This window comes from Leucoraja erinacea, chromosome 33 (genome assembly GCF_028641065.1).
Source record: "Leucoraja erinacea ecotype New England chromosome 33, Leri_hhj_1, whole genome shotgun sequence".
Taxonomy (NCBI): Eukaryota; Metazoa; Chordata; class Chondrichthyes; order Rajiformes; family Rajidae; genus Leucoraja; species Leucoraja erinaceus.
In genome coordinates, this window is record NC_073409.1 from 10,899,952 (window position 1) to 10,918,411 (window position 18,460).

General features: G+C 43.9%; 1 protein-coding gene across 2 annotated transcripts in view; it reads left to right on the plus strand.

The window, feature by feature from the left end:
• The first annotated feature begins 1,411 nt into the window (after positions 1-1,411).
• Positions 1,412-18,460, plus strand: part of LOC129712664 (SHC-transforming protein 1-like) — a 51,506-nt gene continuing 34,457 nt past the window's right edge. For both annotated transcript variants that reach the window (XM_055661275.1, XM_055661276.1), the window contains exons 1-2: positions 1,412-2,653; positions 12,318-12,388. In XM_055661275.1, the coding sequence (XP_055517250.1) occupies positions 2,078-2,653; positions 12,318-12,388 (647 nt within the window). In that variant the 5' untranslated portion in view covers positions 1,412-2,077. The remainder of the gene's footprint in view (positions 2,654-12,317; positions 12,389-18,460) is intronic.

Below are 18,460 nucleotides of genomic sequence, written 5' to 3' on the forward strand. Positions count from 1 at the left end.
CGATAGAAACACATCTTGTAAACCCTGCAATTCACAACACTCTTGAGGAAGATTAATTTCTGCTGGAGATACATTGTGTGAGGAGTTAATAATTGGTTCAAATCTGTATAATGGTCTAATCTCATTTGCTGTGGGAGATCTAGATTTGTCTTCGACCGATTTTCAAGAAGGTCAGCATCTTGTAAGGCAAGGGTTGTAACCCTGCAGTTCACAACACTCCACCAATTAAGGTAGGAAGATTAATTTCTGCCCATTTTATTTTCCATTGTGGATGTCCGAGACTCAGAATGAAACTCAATGAACAGTCAAGCAATGACTGACTTCCCTTCTTCATTCACCGCTGGTCTACACCTCGCAGGGATTCGGCAGGGATTCGGCCGAGGTTTTTTGTTCATTTCTAACCTCCTGCGTGTTACCAGACTTCTCCGTACAATTGCTCATTCCGCCATCATTTAAGAGTCAAACCAGGAAAAGGCAGCGGGACAGGCAGCATCTCTGGAGAGAATGAATGGGTGACGTTTCTGGTTGAGATCCTTCTTCTCGACCCGAAGCGCCGCCCATTCCTTCTCTCCGGAGATGCTGCCTGTCCCGCTGAGTTACTCCAGAATTTTGTGTCTACCTTCGATTTAAACCAGCATCTGCAGTTCTTTCCTACGCAGGAATAGACAGGTCGGGGTGAAATATTCTGTTAATTTAAGGATGTAGAAAGAGAAACAGTTGTCCATTCGGCATGCTCCGCCGTTCCATAGGGTCATATCCCCGTGACACTCATCACAGTCAATATTTTACTGAATTTGACAGCTAAATGAATAAAAGCAGATTAATTTCCCCTATCTTCCCACTCAAATCCTGACTTCCTGTGTGCTTGGCAGTTTTCATTATGCCTTCAGAGAAAATGTGATAGCTTCAGGAAGCTGCAGCAGACCGGAGATTGAACCGATAGTCAATTTTTTTTTTTCCAACTCCAAGCTCGGAGAAAGATGCATCATGCCTTCCCACGGGTCCAGTACCGCACCTTCTGGTGTTGTCTCAACAGTCAATCGAAGCTCTCGAAAATCAAGCAGGGTTTTGGCTTTAATCTTCAGCGTTGATATTATCATCCAAATTCCCAGTCGTGTTACTTTCTTAGACACCTTTCTGACCGCGAATTCTAGAGTGCTTTTACAAACTGGGATTTTAAAATGTGCAGTGTTAATGTTTTAGGGTATTTATGGTACGTGAGTCACAGCCTTGCTTTGCTGATTGGCTACGAGGGGATTACCCCAGGGATTGGCAGTCAATTACAGCGAGCTCCGCTTCATTCACAGATTTATTAGCGTGTGCACTGAGAGGGGGAAACTCATTCATAAAAGTTCATTCATAAAAATTCGGGGCGACCACCCCCACCCCCCCCCCCCCCCCCCCCCCCCCCCTCGCTCGCTCACCGCCTGCAGAGGAATGGTTGGGGAATATTGTTTGAGGAAACGTGTCGAGTTTTGCAATTGGCGATCTTCGACAGGACGGTGAAGACAGAGGAAGGAGGGAGAGAAAGGCAGAGAGCTTTGCGGAATCCGCCGCCACTGGCGTGTGATCACAGCCTCGGCAACTGGAGAGAGAGAGAGGGGGGGTGGGGAGAGAGAGGGGGGGCAGGAACACTCGCTACAACAGCTGGGACATCTAACGTCAGCTCTGAAACGCCGGGCCATTGCAGCAGGGTTACTGCCCGGCGAGGGTCAATGGAGCCGTCAGTTCCCCGGGTTTGCTCGCTGACTGTAGACCTCGCCATCCCCATCTGACTTGCACGGTGCCGCTTCGAGCACACACACACACACACACACACACACCAGCCGCTGCCTCCATCCAAGTGGCGGCGCGTTTGAAGCGGCGGACAGCAGTTTGCTGGGTTTGAGTCAACACGGGGAATGAGAGGAAACCTCGGACTCGTTAGTTTTTCACTTTGTATTCACTGTGTGGACATTACAAGCAGGACAATATAGACCCACCGCCGAAACCATCTCCAGCTCAGGTCAGGTCCAACGATTGGTAACTTTGCCGGTGGACTGTGGACTAGGAGGGTTGGTGCCGCAGCGGGTAGGCTATGAGAGAACGCATTCGCTGTCGCCTCGCTGGGCACCCATCACATGTAGGGAGACTATTTCAACAGCCGGGGATGCTTCACAGAGCGAAGTACAGCCGCTTTAGGAACGATTCTTTGTCATCCTTGGAGGAACCTTCGACCAATGCCGTCCTCAGGGGCAAGAGCCCGTCCTCTCCCCTGGCGCCGGGTTCAGCAGCGGATGGGCTTCCACCCGAAGCGGAGGACATTGCAAGCGGTCTGTCTGCCTTTCTTCCCAAAATGGCTCACCTGAAACTGTCCCACTCAGCGGCCGGGCTACTTGGCCTCAAGAGTTTTCCGCGGGGCACCAGAGAAACGCCGAGGAGAAAAGTGACCAACTCTCTCCGGACTCGGGGTCTCTCCTCTCCCTCGGCTCTTGATCTAACCCGCTGCCTTTCTGCACCCTCGCAGCCCGAGCCGCAGAAGGTGCCCGCGGGTACGATGCAGCCGGCCAGCGGCGAGTGGGTCAGCAGCGTCCATCCGGCAGAGCGGCCGGTAAAAGCACCGGCGCAAACACGGGATGATGATCTCAACTCGGGCACACTTTACACTGTGAGAGTAAGTCGCCGTTTTATTTCTAACTTTAACACTTTTAATTAAGATTTATTATTGTATTTTTTTTCAATCACGAATGTGTCTTCGATTGTCATATGTATCGATAACGGTATTCGAATACTGATACTGAATATTCCTACTTGCAGCAATAGAACACGCCTGTAAACACAATACACATAGTCTGAAGAAGGGTCTCGTCCCGAAACTTCGCGCATTCCTTATATCCAGAGATGCTGCCTGTCCCGCTGAGTAACTCCGGTATTTTGTGTCTATCTTCGGTGTAAACCAGCATCTGCAGTTCCTTCATATATAGATAATATATAATTAACAGAAAATCGACAAATTAGTAACACCAACACTAGTCACAAAAAGTTGCACTAAACGTTATTCCCTTCATCCTGTATCTGTACACTGTGGACGGCTTGATTGTATTCCGCTTGATTGATTTCGCTGGTAGACAAAAGTGCTGGAGAAACTCAGCGGGTGCAGCGGCATCTGTGGAGCGAAGGAAATAGGCAACGTTTCGGGCAGAAACCCTTCCTAGTCTTTTCGCTAACTGGTTAGGACGCAACAAAAAAGCTTTTCTAAACTAAACTAAACCAAACCAAACTAAATAAACTCAACTAAAACCCGAACCCTTTTGATGAAAAAAATCTTCCTCGGATCCCATCTAAAAGTCTTGCCCTTCAACTCAAACCTATGACCTTTGATATTGGACACGAGTCAAAAGGGAAATGTAAGATTTAGGAAGATGAAATATGACAGGATCATTAAGGAATATGAATGAAGCAGGAGAGAATTTAAAGAAGAAATCAGGAGGCTAAAAGAGGCCATGAAATGTCATTGACAAGTATAATTAAAGAGAATGTCAAGGCATTTTAAACATTAATAAAAATGCGTCGTTAACTACTGAGAGAGGGGGGCCATGACAAAGATGGAAATGTCAAATACTAAAGGGCGTAGCTTTAAGGTGAGAGAAGGAGAATGCATAGATTTGTGAAACTATTATAATTTACACAGTGGTAGGTGTTTGGAGCGGGGATGGGGTGGGGGGTGGAAGAAGATACGCAGAACACAATACCTCAAACTTATCTGAATTCAACTCCATTTCCCATTCCTCCATCCACTTGCCCAGCTGATCAAGATCCCACTGCAGTTTTTGGTAACATTACCATTGAATTCTTGATTATCATCTCCACTGTAACACACTCCATTTGTTTTTGCTTTATTGACATTATTTCAGTGTTGCGAAATGAGAATTTCAGTTGGTGTGTCATTAAAGAATGTGCCACTCAAAACAAAAAATAAAGTAAATACGACTCTCCAACAAATAACGATTTAAGAAAGCTATGTGCAATTGGCGAACTTCACAATCTATATTTTAAAAATAAAGTTGACTCATTGAAATGCCACCAAACATTTTTGATAATTGTTTCCCAGAAGTATTATCTTGCAAGAAAATAAGGCAGTAGGTGTGTGACCAGTCCTGTTCCTCAGGAATTGGTGCTGGGACCTCTTTGGCGTGATATGTATATGAATGATTGAAAAACATGTTGGTGGGCTGATTCAGGGCCGGATTAAGACCCATAGCACTTTTAAAAAGATTTTGGTGCCCCCATATATATGTAATTAAAAATATAAACAATAATAAACCATAAAATTAATTTTTATTTTTCAAAATGAAACAAAAGTAACAGTAAGATGGAAAATAATGTTTATTTTTGTATACTTCCACTTTATTCATATTTGAAAAGTTTTCTCCTACTTTTTTTAATTGCAAAGTCTTTGATCAGATCCTCAAAATTAATCTTACGTAACACATCTGCTTCTATACTTAGTAGAGATAAGGCATCCAGCCTGCCTTGTTGCATAGTTATTCCGATCATATAAACCACTTCGAATATTATTTTACCACGTTTAAAGTGATTTATTTTGTGCCGTAAACCATTTACCATTTCTGTGGTGCCCCCTTCCCTTGATGCCCTAAGCACGTGCTTATTTTGCTTAATGGTTAATCAAGCCCTGGGCTGATTAGTAAGCTTGCAGATGACATAAGAATTGGCAGAGTTGTAGATAGTGAGGAAGGTTGTCAAAGAATACAGGTGGATATAGACCAGTTGGAAATATGGGCAGAGCAATGGCAGATGGTGTTTAATTCAAATAAGTGTGAGGTGCTGCACTTTGGGATGTTAAATGTAAGAGGAAAGTATGCTTTAAGTAGTCAAACCCTTGGGAGGATGGATGTACATGGAGAGCTTGAGATAAAGGGATCCATACTTCCTTGAAAGTAGCACACAGTACATGTAGGGATACAAATCAAATTGTCATCATTGGCATATATATATATATATATAGTGGGCCGAAGAGTCCATTGCTGTGCTATACTGTTCCTCATTCAATGTTCTTTGTTCTATCTAATTCCCAATATGCAGTTATTGGTGCAGCCCTATCTTATGTCGAATGCCAAAATGTGGGTGGACTTTCTGTTCAAAATCCTAGATCTTGAACAACACAAATCTTCGAAGGCAAATATTCTGTTCAGTACAAACCATCAAAGCACTAGAGAGCGTAAAGCTTTTTAAAGATTTTGTTCAACTATTTAAGAATATTGTCTAAATATGATAAATAAATATTGTTTACTCTGTGAGGGTCTCTGCCAAAGTCCCTTCTATTCTTGGTCCCTTTATCTACAAAAGTTTTCATTTTGATTTCAATGTCTGGATGTCAGTAAATCTGATAAATAATTGAACACTCAACCAGTTTTCCTTTGTTACAAATAATCATTCAACTGGAAACTAGAACAAAGTTCTGCACTGTCACCATCCTCTTGCTACACGAAGTAGTACTGCTCATGAGTAGATATCTATTCGGGTAAATGCACAGAGTCTCTTGCCCAGAGTAGGTGAATCGAGGACCTGAGGACATAGGTTTAAGATGAAGGGGAAAAGATTTAATAGGAATCTGAGGGATAACTTTTTCACATAAAGGGTGGTGGGTGTATAGAACAAGCTGCCAGAGGAGGTATTTGAGGCTGGGACTATCCTAACGTTTATAAAACAGTTAGACAGGTACATGGATAGGACAGGTTTGGAGGGATATGGACCAAACGCAGGCAGGTCAGACTATTATAGCTGGGATATTAGCTAAAGCTAATATAACTGTAGCTATTATAGTTGGTCCATGTAGGCAAGTTGGGCCAAGGGCCTGTTTCCACACTGTATCACTCTGACAGGGAAAAGTAGCTGAATGAATGAGGAGCAAGGATGGAGAAGTGGTAGTTGAGGACGAGGGGGTAATCTTGTATCCGAGGAGGAGAGGGTGCATTAAGTTAGTTGGAGCAGAAAGAATAACTCGGGTAAAGTGGGATGAAGCCAGGAACATTTTGAAAGGGAAGATCAGAACATTCAAATCAATTTGTTCCTGTTCAAGTAGTTACTGAAGGCATGAAGGGAGTGTTACAAGAACTTTCAAACCGATACATCCCACTCTGACACACTTACAGCATATTGATAAGAATCCAGCCTCATGTTTCTCTGCTATGAAATTCTCATTTATTAAGGAAAAAACATGGATTATATAATCGGAGAGGCACGAATAATTGATCCATTTTGTCATCATTTTGTAATTAAAATCCTATTGATGCCTTTGAGCATCCAATGCATATTTAAAATTGGTTCAGTAAATAAATGTTATATTCTGTTCTTTATTCCTGTGTTTGTGCCTGAAAAGTAAGATTTATCATTTGAAAGTATGATTCATCCGAAGTCTGTATGCTCACAGTTATTTCTGGCATTGGGCCCAACCTGTCAGAGAAATCTACAAAGGCTCATAGGAAGTAGATTAGCTCCAGTGAGTCACTGCTTTCTGCCTCTTCATCCATCATTCATGATACTGAATATATATTTAGTGTGTTGGTCATTCCTTTCATGCTGACGTGCAAGAGTTTCTTTCTCATTAGCAAATTAAGAATGAGCTACAGGACACCTGTTAATTTTGCAGATTGAGGACTAAATGCAGAGTTAAGCCCCTGTCCCACTTAGGAAACCTGAACGGAAACCTCTGGAGACTTTGCGCCCCACCCAAGGTCTCCATGCGGTTCCCGGAGGTTTTTGTCAGTCTCCCGACCTGCTTCCATCCTGGCCACACACTCGTCTCCCTGCTACCTTCAGGTAGAATGGACAGGAGGTGGTCAACATCCGGCGACCACCTGCAACTTCCGGGAACCGCACGGAAACCTTGGGTGGGGCGCAAAGTCTCCAGGAGGTTTCCGTTCAGGTTTCCTAAGTGGGACAGGGGCATAATGCATATCCGGACAACTTTCAATCACACACACACACGCAATCATTGTTAATCATAGAATGATTAACATTCTATCAACCTTCCGAAATGTATTTGAACTTTCTGGTGATTCCTGTATTTGGCACCTCGGATCCCTTAATGTCTTTGATAAAGTTATCTAGTCAATGAGTCGTTGACATATCCTTCTCTATCAAAGGGGAAGAAAACAAACACACCAAGCAATGTAGAAAGACACAAAATGCTGTAGTAGCTCAGTGGATCAGACAACATCTCAGGAGAACATGGATAGGTGACGTTTTGGATGGAGCCCCTTCAGAAGAAGTCTGATGAAAGGTCCTATCTGAAACATCACCCATCCATGAGATGCTGCCAGAGCCATTGAGCTACTCCAGCACTCTGCGTTTTCTTTTGCAAACCAGCATCTGCAGTTCTTTTTTTTTTTTAACAACCGAGGCCACACCACAGATAGATAACTGATAAAGACAGAAATCAAGTTATAGAAACATAGAAAATAGGTGCAGGAGTAGGCCATCCAGCCCTTCGAGCCTGCACCGCCATTCAATATGATCATGGCTGATCATCCAACTCAGTATCCTGTACCTGCCTTCTCTCCATACCCCCTGATCCCTTTAGCCACACGGGCCTCATCTAACTCCCTCTTAAATATAGCCAATGAACTGGCCTCAACTGCCTTCTGTGACAGAGAGTTCCAGAGATTCACCACTCTCTGTGTGAAAAATGTTTTTCTCATCTTGGCCCTAAAGGATTTCCCCCTTATCCTTAAACTGTGACCCCTTGTCCTGGACTTCCCCAACATTGGGAACAATCTTCCTGCATCTAGCCTGTCCAACCCCTTAAGAATTTTGTAAGTTTCTAGAATATCCCCTCAAGGTGTAGTATCAAGGTGTAGTACTCCAGTATGTCAAGGTGTAGTACTCCAGAAGGCTGCCCCCATACTGAGGTGGAAGATGGGATGATAATTTGATTTCTCAGAATTATTCATCCCTGCTCACACTTGATTGGAAGAAGAGTAAGTGAATTACTGCTTCACCTGGAAAGACAGTTTGGGTTCCTAGCTGTTGGAAGGGAAGAGATGGAAGAACAGATGGTGTGTTGCCTTCAGTTGTAAGGGAAAATGCTGCAAAATGCTGGTGTAGTTGCTGGGAATGGAAAAATGGACAAGGGAGAACATATTTGGAGTTAAATGTTCAATTTTGTTCACCTTGCGTAGGAAAGATCTTGCTAAGCAGGAAATGGTGCAGAGAAGATTTACAAGGATCAGAACTTGAGCGTCTGAGCTATAAGGAGAGATTGGGCAAGTTAGACCTTATTCATCGGAGCGCTGGAGACTGAGGGGTGATCTTATAGAGGTGTGTAAAATCATGAGGCAGTGAGATTGGGTGAATGCAATCCCAATACCCAGAGTAGAGGAATCAAGAACCAGAGGACATAAGTTGAAGGTGAGAGGGGAAAAGTTTGAATAGGAACCTGAGGGACAACTTTTTCACACAGAGGGTGATGGGATATGGAAGAAGCTGCCAAAGGTGGCAGTTGCGGCAGGTACTATAACAACAGTTAAAAGACATTTGGACGGGTATATGGACAGGAAAGGTTTAGAGAGATATGGGCCAAACTCCAGGTGGAAGGTGGCATGGGCAAGTTGGGCCAAACTCCAGAAGGTGGAACTATCTTAGTTGGCATGGGCAAGTTGGGCCAAACTCCAGTAGGTGGAACTATCTTGGTTGGCATGGGCAAGTTGAGCCAAACAACCTGTTTCTGCATTGTGTGACTCTCTGACTCTGATTCTAACTAATGAATGTTTCACAAGCTGTCGCTGACTTCCTTAAACCAAACACTTCCATGGCAATGCCTTATAAAGGTGATAATTGAGTCATTTCTCACCTCCTCCAAACTCTTATTGAAAGCCACCTGTCATATTCCTTCCTACTACATTAATTTGGTTTTAACGTAAATTGAAAGTTTTCATCCAATTTTTTGTTTGCCAATTTACCAAATTATGATCTTTAAATTTCAACACCTATGTGATTAGGAATTTGAAATTGAACTTTCTGCCTTTGCATTGCTGGACCAATATTATGCCATTTAAACTAGTGAACCCCTTGAACGGTGAGCCAGATTTCTATGAGTATGTAGACACCTCCCTAATGTCAGAAAGGTGCCTGATGTAAAAGTCATCCATTTATGCAGGTGTGAGTCAGTGACAAAATAAGTAATTTGGGATCATTTATTATCAAAACAAAATATTGATTTCTTTTTAAAACCTTTCTTTGGGTTGCTGTTTAAAATTAAAGCTAAAAAAAGCAGGAATGATTTGTTCACGCTATAACCTCGTAGAATGAGTCATCTCCTGAATGCATTGTGATGCAGAGGTGTAAAGGTAATGCAGAGCAAACCATACTCTCCTGGGTCTCTTTCAAGAATAGTCTGTTAGTGATGATCCATTTAAATAAAAATCACAAATTCACTTTTTACGAGCAAAAGCAAATCTTCAAAGTGCAACTTCTTGCTGCCACCCGCTGAACAAATTCCAAATCCACATCCTTTGTTGTAAACCTCCCACACGGATATAGTGCAAATTAGGCAGCTCAACCATCGAGACTCTTGTGTTTATCTTCACAACTCTTGACTGAATATTGACTGAGGAAGGGCTCATCTGAAAGCACCTCAGTAAGTTTGCAGATGACACCAAAATTGGTGGTGTAGTACTGTAGTGGACTGAGAAAAAGGTTATCTAACATTACAAAAGAAACTGGAGGAATGGACCCAGGAATGGCCGATGGAATTTAACTTGGACAAACGTGAGGTGTTGCATTTTGATAAGTTAATCCAGGATTTGCACTGTAAATGGTAATGTCCTGGAGAATGGTGTAGAATGGAGGCACCTAGGAGTGCAGGTATATAGTTCCCCAAAAGTAGCAACACAAGTTTAGTTTAGTTTAGTTTAGAGACACAGCACGGAAACAGGCCCTTCGGCCCACCGAATCTGCACCAACCAGCGATCCCTGCACACTTACACCATCCTACACACACTCGGGACAATTTACATTTATACCAAGCCAGTTAATCTACAAACCTGCTTGGAGTGTGGGAGGAAACTGGAGATCTCGGAGAAAACCCACACAGGGCATGGGGAGAACGTACAAATTCTGTACAGAGAAGCACCCGTAGTCAGGATCAAATCCAGGTTTCTGGCGCTGTAAGGCACAGCTCTGCTGCTACACCACCGTGCCACACTAGACAGTATTGTAAAGAACTTGCCTTTCTCACCCAGAGCACTGAATACAGAATTGGGACATCATTTTGCCACTGTACAAGTCATCAGTCAGATCACACTTGGAGTATTATGTTCAGTTCTGGTCACCCAGCTATAGGAAGTATGTAATTACGTTAGAAAGGGTATAGAAAGGATTAATGGGGATGTTACCAAGATTGGGGAACTCCAGTTATAAGGAAAGATTCAAAAGGCTGTGACACTTTCCCATGAACATAGGAACCTGAGGTGTGACCTTGTACAGATATATAAAATTATGAGGACATAGATAAGGTGAATTTCCCAGGTTAAGGCAATCATAAATTAGAGTGCATAAGTTTAAGGTGAGAGGGGAAAGATTTAAATGAGACTGTAGGGGCAACTTTTTCAGGGTATGGCATGTATGTGGATGAGCTGCTAGAGGAGGTGGTAGAGGAAGTACAATTGCAACATTTAAAGATATTTGGACAGTTGAATGTGTAGGAAGGTTTTAGAGGGGTATTGGCCAAATGTAGGCAATTGAGACGAGCTCAGAAGGACATCTTGGTTGCAACGGAGGACTTGGACCGAGAGGGCCTGTTTACATCGCTGTATAACTCAATGACTCTGACTTTGACTCACTGATTCACCCAGCTCTACTTTGAAAACTGTTCCCCTCTACTCTCCCCTCCCCAGTTCTGAGGACGAGCCCCTGACCAAAAACATGGAATGGTTTCACTTTCCACAGATGCTGACTGACTTTGTTCCTTTGTTGTTTGTATAATCATCAAACTGCTCGAGCTCCACCTCTGCCGCCATTGAATGATTATTAGCAAATGGCCACCTCCCGTTGTCATTCTTCCCCACACGTGCTAACCATTTTACACGATGGCGGCTGTTCTTCGTATCCTGATTCCAAAATGTGGCTGAAGTGAAGACTGTGTGAGTCAATGTCAGAAGCAGATCAGACGATGCAGCTGATAATCATTGCTGCTCCACAGACCCATCTCAAAATGTTTCCAGTTACAAGATACAAGATACATTTAATTGTCATTTGGACCCCTTGAGGTCCAAACGAAATGCTGTTTCTGCAGCCATACATTACAAACAAATAGATCCAAGACACAACACAATTTACATAAACATCCATCACATTGCTGTGATGGAAGGCCAAATAAACTTATCTCTCCTCTGCACTCTCCCCCCCCCCCCCCCCCCCCCCCCCCCCCCCCCCCCCCCCCCCCCCCCCCCCCCCCCCCCCCCCCCCCCCCCCCCCCCCCCCCCGATGTCAGAGTCAAAGTCAAAGCCCCCGGCTGGCGATGGCGATTGTCCCGCGGCCATTAAAGCCACACCGGGTGGTGCGAGGTCGCACACCGGGTCTTGGTGTTAGAGCCCCCGGCGTGCGCTCGCAGAGTCCCGCGGCCATTCCAAGCCGCGCGGGGCGGTGATGTCAGGCCCCGCTCCAGGAGCTCCTCGACCCCGCAACTCGGGCGGGGGAAGTCGCCGTTGCGAGAGCCCTGAAAAAGCGGTCTCCCTCCAGGGACCCGCGGGCTCCCGGTGCCGCCGTCCACCAGACCTGCAGTGAAGCCTCCGACTCTCCGGTCGGGCCGCAGCAGCAGCAGCAGCAGCGCTCCTCCACCGCTCCACCCGCTCCGGACTCGGCCAGCTCCGCGACGGTGAGGTGAGTCGGCACCAGAGTCCCCGGTCTCTTCCTGTTGGAGGCCGCTCCTCATTGCAGCCCCAACGATAACGGAAACCCGACGAGAAAAGGTCGGGTCTCCCGTGCAGGGAGAGATTTAAAAGTTTCCCCATCCCTCCCACCCCACCCCCACGCCCCCACACACACACCCCCACAAAAAATAACAAAAACTACATAAAAACATAGACAGAAAATAATAAAACGCGGACGGGCTGCAGAGGCCGCTGCTGACCAGAGTCGCGCCGCCCACCGCCCACAGTTCACCCAGGTTAGGGCCTGGAGTAGCAATGTTGGTCAGTATAGTGGGGTGCACACTAACTTGTTGTTTCAATGACCTCAAAATGACTTAATTTTGTTCATATTGTTCATCTTTGAATAATTTTAAGGAAGTTATATGTCTTTCTCCTTTCCTGTTTCAGTATATGGGTTGTGTGGAGGTCCTGCAGTCCATGAGGACACTTGATTTCAGTACAAGAACCCAAGTAACAAGGTAAGCACCCATGGAAAATGTGGATTCACAACATGTGCACTCGTAACATGTTTCTTTTTCTTTTGTATTAATTAACAAATCATTATCTGCTTGGGTGTGTCAGTACCAATTTTAGAAATAGTCTTGATTAGCAGGAAGCTGGTTAATCAAGTCGTGTTGTAGTTGAATTTGTTTTCAACAATGTCTTGTCTGTGCCTAGGAGCAGTGATGGGGGGGTCTGGATGAGTGTGTGTGTGTGTGAGTGTGTGTTAGTGAGATGTTTTGAAGGGATTGGATGCAGATGCTTGCTGCTAAGTTACAAATTCATTCCTGGACCAAGAATTCTCTGCCACAGAAGGTAGTTGAGGCCAGTTCATTGGCTATATTTTAGAGGGAGTTAGATTGTGGCTAAAGGGATCAGGGGGTATGGAGAGAAGGCAGGTACAGGATACTGAGTTGGATGATCAGCCATGATCATATTGAATGGCGGTGCAGGCTCGAAGGGCCAAATGGCCTACTACTGCACCTATTTTCTATGTTTCTATGTTTCTAACAAGGTGAACAAGAAAATGATGTTTAAGAAGGAACTGCAGATGCTGGAAAATTGAAGGTAGACAAAAATGCTGGAGAAACTCAGCGGGTGAGGCAGCATCTGTGAAGCGAAGGAAATGGGCAACGTTTCGGGTCGAAACCCTTCTTCAGACTGATGTGGAGAAAAGAAAAGGATCCTATCAGTGACATTGCACATGAGCTTTATGCTCAGCTTTCACTCGGTGAAGGATTGCGTTACACAGCTCGGCTCAGCAGTTTGCTTCTTTGTAATTCCAGAACATTTCTTCATTTGCTAAGTTTGTAGTGCCTGGCAACAAGTCAAGCGGTAGTAGACAAGAAACATGGCAACTTAGTTGCCTGATTTGTCACTTGTCCCATCATACACTCAGGGATAACCCCACGATTTCCCTTCTGTGAGTATCTGTGGAGACTTCACTCAGTGGTCAATCTGCAAGGTATTAAAATATGCTTACAGCCCAAATCACAGCCAACCAGTTGGAACAGAGACCAGGGAGGGAGATAGAAAGATGCTTCAAGAAGATAGAGAGAAGCTGAATCAGTCTGAAGAAGGGTCTCGACACGAAACGTCACCCATTCCGTCTCTCCAGAGATGCTGCTGCCTGTCCCGCTGAGTTACTCCAGCATCTTGCGTCTACCTCCGAGAGAAGCTGAATGTTGGGCAAGGACATTATATAATATGAAAATCCTTTGAAGTCATCCATTTTAGACAACATGGACAACACAGCAACATACCTACTATACCATGTCTATGCAGAACCTGATGCCAATTTAAAGAAATCTCTTCTGCTTACACATGGTATATATCCCTCTATTCCTTGTCTGTTCAAGTGCCCATCTATATGTTGTTTAATCATTGGTATTATACAGTATCTGCTTCCACCACCTCCTCTACCAGTGCATTCCAGGCCACACTGCTCCCTGTGTATATATATATTTTTTAAATCTTGCTCATAAATCTTCTTGAAATATTTCCCCTCTCACCTTTAAATCTATTCCGTCTGGTATTTATCATTTCCACGCTGGGAAAAACACTCTATCTACTTAACTATTCCTGTTATTATTTTACATGCTTCAATCAGGTCACCCCATCATCCCCCAATGCTCCAGAGAACACAATTATGTTTGTCCAACTTCTTTATGCTAATGCACTCCAATCCAGACCACATCCTGGTGAACCTCTTCTGCACTCTGTCCAACGCCTGCATGTCTTTCCTGTGGCAGTGACCAGAACTGTACAAAATGTTCCATATGTGCCCTAAGCAGAGTTTTATAAAGCTGCATAAAACAAAAAAAGAAAAAGTTTGAATTGTAAGAGAATGGATTATATTGACGTGCCAAGGAACATGAGCATGTCTGTATGCAAGTCACTGAATGCTAACATCCAGGCAAATCCGGGGTTATGGAGTATAGGAACAAAGCTGTCTGGCTGTCAGGAAATGGGTGAAACCACACCTGGAACACTTGTACAGTTTTTATTTCCCCTACCCCAAGAAATAAGTGTTTATGTGAAGGGAGTGTAACTGAGATTTACAATGCTAAAAGTAAAACAAAATGATGGAAATACTCAGCAGATCTGGTAGGATATGTTCTCCTGTGAATGGATTAATGCAAGCCATTTGAGGGTGATAATGCAAAGGCAAGGTCACTAACTAATGGGAAGCAAAAACTGAGCCAATATCACAGTTGGATGACTTACAACAGCAATGCCCAATTCTGATGCATTGAAGGCAAATTACCTGAAGATGTAGATTTCAATATTGCATCCAGAAAACTACAATGAGCCCAGGTGATGAGGTTTTGTTCCTCAGGCTGGCATTGGATCTGATTACAACAGCACAGAAAGTCACATTGGGCTTAATTATAACAAAGCAGGAAATCACGGGCAGAGGTCAGAGTGAGGGGTTGAAGAGGCAGGCGCCAGGAAGCTCAGGGTCACACTGTGGATCGAATGTGGTCATCCAACCCGTGGTTCATTTCCCCAATGTACAGGAGACAAGAGTGAGACCACTGCAGAACTGGTGAACCTTGTGTTACGGCTGTTTGGATAATGGAAATTCACACTTGCTGAATTTGCAAATAGAGTTATAAAAATTCGTACAGCATGGAAACAGGCTCTTTGGCCCAACCTGCCCATGCCAGCCAACATATCCCATCTACACTAGTCCACCTGCCTGTATTTGGCCAGTATTCTTCTAAACTATCCTATCCATGTCCCTTTAGACATTAGAAACATAAAGCGGAAACAGACCCTTCAGCCCATCAAGTCCATGCTGGCCAGTGGGGTGCAAAGGTGAAGAGAGGAACTGTTTCCTTGCTCTTTCCCAGGGCAGGAACTCTCGCCACTGTGCTAGAGAGGGATATTCAAGAAAAAGCAAGATACCTCTGTAGAAAGTCTTGTAATTGTAACAAATATAAAAAAGATGGAAGAATTCAAATAAAAGAATTGTCTCACAGGAGGCAGGGTGGGGGGCAAATGGAATTCAAGATGGGTGCAGCGGTCTATAGGCTTTGAATCTCCGTTTGTGGCTAGCCTATATCCTGGAACAAAGATGGAGATCAAGGAAGAGAAGGAAGAGGTAGTCCACGTGAAGGTGTGTGAGTGAACGGGTGGGTTTCCCATATAAGGAGTGGATATGCCCTGTATTCTCAAGAGTTCGGAAAATTGAGAGGAGATCTCATTGCAAATTGAGAACATTCTGTGATCTGGATGGTGAACAATCCATGACAATACAAGCTGCTGTACCAGAGGGGATTCCGTCCATGATTATATCTGCACGATTTGGGATCGGTGATAGGTTTTGTTTCACAATTCAAAAATGGTCACCTTGGCAGATGGCAGAAAAGGCTTTTCGTCCAGAACAGGAAAAACCCTGTATAGCATTTACACTCCTCTCCTGGGACAAACCCAGCACAGATTTTACAATCACGTGTAGGAAAGAACTGCAGATGCTGGTTTAAATCGAAGGTAGTCGCAAAATGCTGGAGTAACTCAGCGGGACAGGCAGCATCTCCGGAGAGAAGGAATGGGTGACGTTTCGGGTCGAGACCCTTTTACAATCATGTGCAAGGTTTGCATGTTCTGCTCAGGAAAGGCAATGGCCCTTGGTGCTGGGTGGAAAACCTCATTGCTGGGAGATGGAAAACAAATTAAAGGACTTCCTTAATGTGACGGTGGATCAAACACGAGTGTACAGTTGCAGTAATTGAGTGGAAACTTCATTTAGTCAATTTCCTGTTCACAATTTTATACAGACCTTGACAGTAATTCAGATTTAATTTGTTTGAAGTGATTTCTCTTTGGTCATATTTGACACACTGACATTTGCCATAAAACCCCTGTTTAAATATTTCATTTATAAGCGAAGTAACTTTCTGTACATACACAAAGATGCATAAAAGATGAAATGTGGTTGGAATCAAATGTTTGCGGTTGTAACTATTTCAAAATAGTTTCTGCATCAGTTACGTGGACCCTTGACTTATAAATCTACCCTCTGGTGCTTTATGAATCATACATAGCCTTCTAAAAATGCTCTTGCAGCATAAGCATCCTCCAGTCTTTTCCGAGTGACATTTGCTCTAATGCGCCAATTATTTAAATAACGAAGTTATATTCAGTGAGCTTGTACCAGCGAGGAACAGAACAGAAATAAATGAGTGTCATTCATTTTTAACGCACTTCTGCCTTTGGAAATAAATCACCTGATTAGGTGAGACAGAGATTACATCCAGTGTACATCAAGCTGAAAGAACGCCAAGAACTAGATTAATATTTGAAACATTGCTTTTAACAATGATTGTGCCTTTTTTCTACATGCATTGAAGATGCTTCAATTTGTGTGAAGTAATATATCTAAGATAGTCACTAATAAAACCAATTTTTAAAGCATTAGGAGAGGGTGCAGAAGAGGTTTATCAGGATGCTGCTTGGATTAGATCATAAGGTCATGTGATAAGAGCAGAATGAGGCCATTCGGCCCATCAAGTCTACTCCACCATTCAATCATGGCTGATTCATCTCTCCCTCCTAATCCCATCCTCCTACCTTCTCCCCATAACCTCTGACACCTGCACTAATCAAGAATCTACAGTATCTATCTCGGCCTTAAATATATCCACTGACTTGACCTCCACGGCCTTCTGTGGTGAAGAATTCCACAGATTTACCACCCTCTGACTAAAGGAATTCCTCCTCATCTCCTTCCTAAAAGAACATCCTTTCCCGAACGTTTGGAGTGTTGCAGGGAAAGTTACAATGTAAAGAGAGATTGAACAAACTCGGATTGTTTTCTCTGGAGCACATGTTGTGGAGAGACTGATAGAAGTATATACAATGATGAGAGAGAGGCATATATAGGGTGAACAGTCAGAATCTGTTTCCTAGTGTGAAAATGGCTGAAGAGCATAGCTGTTAGGTCAGAAGATGGGGGGAGTTTAAAAGAGCTTTGCAGGGAAGGTTTTTTCTCACACAAAATGATGGATACCTGGAACGTGCTGCCTGGGGTGATAGTTGAAGAAGATACAGGCATTTAATAGAGTTTTAAATAGGCACGGATTTGCAAGGAATGGAGGAATATGGATCACAGACACACAGAGGAAATTACTTTAAATGTAGTATAATATTCCCCACAGACATTTCGGGCCAAAGGGCCTGTTCCCCCGTGCTGTATTGTTTTATGTACTTTTATGAACATTGAGTGATTTTGTTATTCAGAGAGGAGTTAAGGGCCTGTCCCACTTGGATGTTATATGCGCGTCATTTACACGACATCATTTATGCGTTATGACACACGTGTTGCGTGCATTAAGCGTGCATTAAGCGCGCGTGGTGACGTAGGCAGTGACGGGCGGTCGCGCGCGGCGCCCCAGGATTTTGGGTTTCACAAAATCTTTGTGCGCCACCTGGGACAGGCCCAAGTGGGACAGGCCCTTTAGAATCTCCAGAGTAATTGACACGAGTATCATATATTGGATTGAAAGAGGTTATGTAGCCACTGTGGGTGAAGAGACAGAAAATCGTGTTTATTGGGTGAGATGGAGGAAGGAGAGGCTCGTTTGCAGTATAAACATCATGAGATATATCTGTGTTGATTCGTGAAGGTGATTGGGCATTATTACCCAAATGTTCGCTAAGCTGCTTAATTGTCCCACACTATTGACTTGTGCTCAAGAATTTTTACAATCCCTTTGGATATTTTGATTCTTTCGATATAGCTTGAGGAATATAGAGGATGTTTGTAACTGGGTGGCTACAGAGGAAATTAGGGAGGTGAATAGAGCCCTTATAAGTTGAGGTTAAGGAGAATGCTAAGTGATTATCCAAGTATATCGGGATCAAGAGGGTAGCGTGGGTGGACTGGGAAGAGTGGGCCTCTTTAGTGACCAAGAGGATAATCTATGTGTGGAACTTGGGGAAGTGGGGAAATCCTAAGTGCATAATACATCAACGAGAAGTGTGTGAAGGATAGTGAGTTCAAGCGGACGGGGAATTTTCAGGAATGTGTAGGTTTTAAGAAGGTG